The 7,678-nt window shown below is 36.1% G+C and overlaps 1 protein-coding gene across 1 annotated transcript; it reads right to left on the reverse strand.

Moving 5' to 3' along the window:
- Positions 1 to 1,221: 1,221 nt before the first annotated feature.
- LOC113355505 (ferrochelatase-2, chloroplastic-like) lies at positions 1,222 to 7,170 on the reverse strand. The gene is made up of 11 exons (XM_026598377.1): positions 6,848 to 7,170; positions 6,581 to 6,686; positions 6,042 to 6,363; positions 5,607 to 5,750; positions 4,091 to 4,192; positions 3,800 to 3,903; positions 3,593 to 3,719; positions 3,358 to 3,510; positions 2,952 to 3,052; positions 2,595 to 2,796; positions 1,222 to 1,808 (listed from the first exon to the last, which is right to left on the reverse strand). Exons 1-11 carry the CDS (start codon positions 6,897 to 6,899, stop codon positions 1,581 to 1,583), a joined length of 1,641 nt encoding a protein of 546 aa, XP_026454162.1. The 5' UTR covers positions 6,900 to 7,170; the 3' UTR covers positions 1,222 to 1,580.
- Between the last annotated feature and the right edge of the window lie 508 nt (positions 7,171 to 7,678).

A 7,678-nucleotide genomic window follows, 5' to 3' on the forward strand; every position in this document is an offset into this window, starting at 1 on the left:
CCCGAACATCTTTTTGCTTCACAAAACTAACATTTTTGTTTCTAGAATTTTGTTCCCAACTTAGTTTTGACTTTTTGGCTTTTAAAAGTCGAAAAATTACTTATCAATGCATAAAACGATTTGTTTCTTTAAATCCTTGCCAAGTAAATCTATCGTGAAAAAGACAACGAATGAAAAGAGATGAAATTGACAGTACTATCTCACTGTGACCTTGTTTAACAAAATCAGCTTGTTTATTAAAGAAAAAAAAAAAAGAAGCAGCTGGACGAAAGATAAAAATAAATAAATTGGAGCCGAGCGATAAATATTGATAGGAATGAAGCCCATTCGAATTATGCAGGATAGGTAGATTTGGAGTTGGACTCGTACCAAAGATTTTTTACTCGGCCTAAATTACAGAGTCTCATTTTTTTTTTCCGAACTTATGTTATGTCTCGCTCATTCTTTTTAGCCCTATTAAAAAATGTGAAACTTGAAAGATAGCGAATAAACTGATTTCACGTTGATTTTACATGTCATTTGTTTTCGCAACTGTCTATTAAAATGAGTTTAAATTCATATTTTCTGTTTAAATTAGTGAAACTTGAAAGATAGCGAATGAACTGATTTCACGTTAATTTTATTTCTTTTCGCAACTGTCTATTAAAATGAGTTTAAATTCATATTTTCTGTTTAAATTACCAGTTATAGCGTGATTTGATTCTCTGGGAGTTTCTTTATTCAATATAAGATTAAAGGTGTTGTTGATTGGTTTCATTGCTAAAATTTAGCGTTAGATTTTTTATAATGTTTTACTTCATACTGAAGTGGTAATTCAAGCCTAAGATATTGGAGAAAACTTGAGTTAGTCGATTACAATTTACAAGCATAAGTGCGGATATGGATATCTCAAATATGTCAGAAAAAGCAAGAGTTAAACCAATCTACTTTGATGTTTTTTGTTTGATCGTTTTAATAAAATTTCAAGACGTTGTAAGTTATAAGCTTCATAATTAGCTTTCGTAAATTTTGATTGATAATGATCCATAAAGGATAATGAATCTCATGATACTTTTACTTATAGATATTTAAGTTGTCGCGTTACAACCTTGTGAACCAGCTTCTTTAATTTAGGAGGTATGCTTGGAAACATAAAAAATTAATTTAGGAGGTAGGCATTGCTTTAGTAAATAAATCAGCATGGATGCTAATAGGGATATCAACTTATATTGGAGGAGTGTCATTCCAAAGGTGCAGGATGTTTTATCTTATATAGAATATGGTACACCCCAAATAAATCAGTACCTTGTTGGCATTTTAAAGAACAGTGCATTATGCATAAGCAGTAATATATATTTATCAATTAAGAAAAAGGAAAGGCGAAAAGAAGCAGAAAGAGGAAAAATGGAACTTCGACTAAGATACGCAACACATTTGTACCCTGTGGATCTTATGCCAATGTCTTTGGATATCCACATACGGAAACTGCATATATATCACATAAAGTACGAAGGAATGTTCGCAGAGATATAGGAGACGAGTCGTACTTACAGCTTCATTCATCTGGATAAGACTATAAAAATAAGGCAGTTGTAGAAAATTCAGTGGGTTATAGTTGGTAATATACCCCACTGGTGCAGAAACCCCTCTCCTGTAGTCACTTCCCAAACCAATAGAACAAGTACTGCGATCATTGCTGCTCTGCCATTCCAGGTTTCGGCACTTTTTGTCCAACCCCATTCCCACATCGTCACTGGTGGTGGTAGTTCCCTGCGCTGTGAATCATATGTTGCCAATAGCTCTTCCACACTACCAAGTGGGACGAGAGACTGCAAGAAAACACGAAGATCACTACATATATCTATGAATAGACAAGTAGAGTACCATATCAAGTGTTCAAATAGGTCACTTGCTCCTGACATGTGTAAACAAAACGCACAACTTCACAAACTATCTTATTTTTTTCCTTGGGAAAAGAACTCAGAACAACCAACAAAATGAGGTTTCGATCTCCAAGATTCAGGATAGACAAACTCCCATATCAGAAAGAAACAAAAAAGACTTGTATGGTAACAGATCAGGTCTCCCAAAAGTTGTCTGTTATTGCATTTATCTATAGAGGATTTTGGTCTGACAGCAGCCTCCATTTGGACTGGAAATGACTCCCTTAAATGGCTGTGCATAATGCTACGAAAGACATGAACCCATTTTGTCCCGACTAAGATATGGGGTGTCATAAACTCTTAGTTTCCTATTATTCATCTTGGGTATTTGGCTTGCTTGAGATGATTCTAAAGCTGATTCTTTGGTGAGACTAATTTCCTCAGGAGAAGATTGTCCACTCCTAGGATGACCCTCACGAAAATTCAGTTGTGAACTCAACCGTTGTGGCCTCTATATAGATTGCATTTGCTCAGCCTCCAATACTGTCATCAAATTTGGTGATTCTCAATCCCAATTGCTATGCGGAACAAAAGGACAAAATACAATTGTTTCATCCATTTAAATGGTATATTGGTACTCACTTCTCATCTTCCAACATGTTCTAATTTCCTATATGCTAAAGCTTTTCCATTCGAGGTCAATTTATAGATCAGGAGTTTATGATAAATTACCTGTCGAGCTTCCAGATTTGAGACTGCCATTGCCCCGACGTATGGAAGACTTTCAATTACGGCATCTGCCAAGTCTGCGATGAAGGTCGGCTCACAATCTAGAGCAGGAACACGGCCCCAATTCTTTATACCAGATTTTAAAGCTAACTCTCTGTACTCAACATCGATCTCTTCAAGAGTTTCAATGTGCTCGCTGACAAAGCTGCAATCGAGTCCCAATAGGTGATTGAACAATAATCAGGTTTCATCAACTTAATTTAAATGATCATGTAAATGAAACACTATGTACATGCTAACATGAGAAAAAAATAGCCCTTTTTTTTCCTTCTCTCCAGTACTCTATATACGGGGATATACCTGATAGGAACAGCAAGAAGACTCTCTGTGCCCTTTTCACCGAGCTCTATGATTGTGTCGTCAGTGTAAGGCTTTAACCATTCAACAGGTCCAACTCTACTCTAAAAAGACATAAACAAAAAGAAAGAAAAAGAGAAAAAAAATTAGACGAAATGGGGACACATTGCGGTGGTGTCTTTAATCTGTATCCACTGCAAGGCTCGACGTTAAGCCGCAGTTCTACGTTTTTTTTATTTGTCCTTTTACTCTAAATAAAAAAGTAATATGTGAAGCCGATACTTCGACAGAACTATGGATAGTTCTCATTTTCCTCACAAGATGACATTACTCAATATCCTCTGGTTGTCTAAAGTATTACTAAAAAATATATATAGTGCATCACAGTATGAAAAGTTGAATATATTACCTGATATGCAAGAGTATATGGATTATTTAATTTTCGTCTTTCTAGTTCTTCCATGATCAAATCCACACACTCTTCCATCTCAGCTTTATAGGGGTCACCAGCTTCTTCGACATATGCAACTGGCACCCCATGAGCACTAAAAAATATCATCACCTGTATTCTTTCTCATGTTAAATTAACAGTAAAAAGTCCACAATTGGTCAAACCAAACAAACGAAAAGATAAGAGAGCCTACCTTCTCAGGGCTGTTAAATTTTTTTAACTCCTTTTCAATTAAGTTTGTCATAGCTTTTATGTATCCTTCACGCTGGTACCATGATGGAATAACAGTGTGTTGCATGTTCACCAAATACTCATCTTCTCTGGTTTCATTTCAAAAAGTTTGTTAGATAAATTCGGCATAGAATGATCACAAATTGTAAAATGCATGGTCCTTCATCACCTAAAAATACTCTCCAACAACCGAAGGCTTGAACCACTAGTTGATATTGAAAATTGTGGATAAAGAGGAAGCACCACAAGCTTTGAAATTCCATCCCGTTTAATCTACATGAGCAGCAGATTATACACCATGGATTAAACTCATACAATTGTACACAAAGCTTGACCAAATACTAGCAGGTATCTAGTGATAACAAATTAGTTGCAACTTGCAACTGTGAATTCGACTAGCAGGAAATGGATATCAGTGTCAATTCATTACTGTGAATCAGAGCTCTTGTAAACTTGATACCTGCTCAATAGCTTCCTCGGTAAAAGGATGCCAATAACGCATTCCAACATACACCTTTGCTGGGACATTCTTTTCCCAAAGAGACTTCCTCAACTCCTCGGCCTGAACAAAGATTGAGCTGGTCATATAAGAATATTCGATAATCCCACAAGTCATAAATGCAGAACCAAGTAATGAATCCGTCAACTGCCTCTTGGCTAGATACCTTGGAATTGAAACAAATGCTTCATACATAAAGCTTTATGCAAGATGCTATCATTATATTACTATATTGGCAATTTAGAATGACGGCAAGAGTAGTAAATATAAGTTTTTTGAGGTTGCAGTAGGTTTCAAGAGTAATGAACGCTGACACGAGTATCTTGTTATCTGTCTCTTGAAGAGTTAAACTTGTGTATACGTTTACTCCGTCATCAAAAAGCATGCACAAGAAACTTAAAAAACAGAATTAAGTTAGTAACCCTCTATACTGTATCTACATAGACAGACCACTATAGTTTTCGGATGTTTGCCGTGACGATATGCTAAAACTTGCAGACACTTCAGCTGGTAGATGTACATGATAGGACTGGTTGTGCATATATGTAACAAATTCAGATCTAAAAATACAAATAAACATTATAATCTAGGAAATTACAGAAAATTATTATTGATACAAGAATATTTGCATGTTTGTGGACTATGGTAGTGTCCACACTTTCTTTCAACTACGCATGACCGACGCCTAGTACAGGGGCCATATGCATAAAAGTATGAGAGCACCCAAGCTAAAAAGGGTCCATATGCATAAAAAGGGTCACTGCAAGCAGTTGCAGACAGCATGGAAGCTAATGAGATCTTATGGTTTTGTTTGATACACATAGGCACTACCTAAGAATTAGCTAATGAGATCTTATGGTCTTATGAGAAGATCGGGGCATCTGCCTGCATTGGTCGATTAAGCTAGAGCTAAAACTGCTCGATGATGATATTAACAACTGCAACTCTTCAAGAAATATCTGCTTCAGCGCTGCTACCTCACTAACTTCATTGAGTATATTAAAAAGGTATCAGCCACTACCTAAAGATGGGACCCTTGTGTCAAAAAAGATGGGACCCTAACCCTGCATAATTGTGTTGAACAAATACTAAGTATAGATTTTCTTTAGCACCGTAAGATCATAACTATGAGTTTATGCCAAACAGTTGTGGTACTACTCAGTAAGTTGGTCTCAGCAAATTGAGCTGCAGCAAATTACGCAAAAACAACACAGGTCCCTGAGTTCTTCACTTAAACATAGAGGCACTATACAAGAACAATTTCACACATGGATGCCATAATGACAGTACGAATGCTGGTATTATGAACTTATACATGAAAAATCAAGGCTAAGGTTCTGTTGAATAAAGGAACTAGGAGAAAATGGTTTAGTTCTAGAACAGATGCATCAACTATTAGTTTCTAGCTTGTGAAATGCATATGTACGGCAGAATCCTGAACTCTGAAGCAAGTACAGGTAATGAAACTAAAACATACCTGTGCATCCGTTATCTGGCGAAGAGGTGAACCACCACCAATGGAAGCATAACCTTCTTTGCTCTTTGGTGCCCTGAGAACAGAAATAAACTGTGCCAAGGGACCTTGAAGAAAACGGACCAATCTTGGCAGCCGTATAATATCCTGTATTTCGTTAATCATATAGAACGCAAAGAAGAGTTACATTTTATATCTTTTTGCTGATCAATGTAAGTGGAGCTGAAACCTGATTTGAAATTATGGTAACTTCTCAATTTAGTACGGCATAAATTTGCAGGTATAGAGGGAAATGCTAACCTATAAAGAGTGCGGGAATTCAAACTATTGTTGGGCTCACATGTAGCAACAGAACCGCCTCTATAATGCTTTTAACATTAGTTTTTATTTTATTTTTTGATTAAACTAAAACATGAATAGGTAAAGAAAAGTATTTACCGGGTCAGCAAAAAGATTATACAAGAAAGGCTGCACATCGTCAAGAGTTTCTGGACCTCCAAGGTTCAGCAACAATACTCCAATCTTTTCGTCACCAATAAGAAGTGGCGTAGATGCATCTTGAGTTGTAGAGGTAACTAATGCTCTTAGGGGAAAAGACCCATTTCTGAGTGGTTGCTTTGAAACTGAAGATGGTGTTTGTAGCCATCTTGATGAATTTTTGGAAACTATGCGACTCTTTGGTAGACTTGTTCTAACAGAAGCATCCCCACTATATTGATGAGACCTTTGAGTGATGCATGCTTTAGGATGTGGCAATGGCCTAGAGCAAACAACAGATCACAAACTACTGTTATTAAAGATGTTCATAGAATTATGAGACAGTGTGCACCAAAAACAACCATTCGATTTCTTCGGATTGGTAACCCTCTTCAGTGGGAAGACAAATTTATAACAATTTGCCACAAAGAGAATTAAATCATACTCATTATAAGCAAATTAAAATCTCTTGGCCAATACAAAAATAGTACCACACATACCTAATTGGATATGAAGCTTGATTTGAAGGTGGTCTTGTTTCTGTGCATCCCATCCCCTCATTTACACCTCGAGTACTTGCCTGATTGGATGATGATAATCTCTCCCCTAACACAAACAATGAATCATACACACAACAATGAGCTAAATGTTTCAACTCAGCAGCAACAACAGCAATAATAAATCATATGGTACATAATAATCAGCATTTTAGGTAGAGATAAAGGTGTTATTGGTCGTTTGCAACAGATAAGAGTAGAGAGACTTACATTGGGAAGCCGGAGATGGAAGGGAGAGTGCAAGAACCTTCACAGCTCCCATTTATGCACTAAAATCTTTAAACTAATCTGATACTACTGGAAAATACTGTCTACTTACTATTAAGAGATTAAAGCATACATAAAAGAACAGCAGCACCAAAGTTCAAAATGGATGGATGTAATGAAAAGGAAAAGAGAGAAAATGGGTTTACAGAAAAATGAAAATATTAATCAGGAAACGGTTGGTGAAGATTGTTTGTTTTTCTCCTTAACGGATAGACATTTATGTGAGTTTTGGACTTTTTTCAAGGAGAAAACAAGACCCAGTGTTCCACTATTATCAAATGTACTGTATTATCTTCATCTTGAGATATTTGTTTGGTTTAGACCAGACCACCGTGAGACTACACTTTACTGGTGGTCGATATTTCCTAGAGTGGCTCACTAGTTCAATAAATATCTTCTCCTTAAAAAGTACAGTGCAGTCAGTTTGGTCAGCTAAAGTCAACTGTTGGTCAAAAAAAAAAAGAAGTTTCAAACTGGTCTCTTTTATAATATTTGGAGGATCCGGCCCAAATAGAAGCTGGTCACCTATTTGAAACTAACGAAAATTGAATGATAAATGGAAATATATATATAAAAAAAAAAAGAGAATATTTGTTTTTATTTTTTTAGCACCCTTTAAGCTTTGTGTTTAAGTTGTTTTTTTCTCCAACAAAACCACGATGACGGAGTATCGATTTCCATGCAGTCCGATAGAATTTGGTGATTTTTGGAGAATTTGGGAATATCAGGAAGAAGTATTGTAAAATATTTTGCGACGAATTTTCTGATCTGTTT

Source organism: Papaver somniferum, chromosome 3, assembly GCF_003573695.1.
Source record: "Papaver somniferum cultivar HN1 chromosome 3, ASM357369v1, whole genome shotgun sequence".
In the NCBI taxonomy this organism is placed as follows: domain Eukaryota; kingdom Viridiplantae; phylum Streptophyta; class Magnoliopsida; order Ranunculales; family Papaveraceae; genus Papaver; species Papaver somniferum.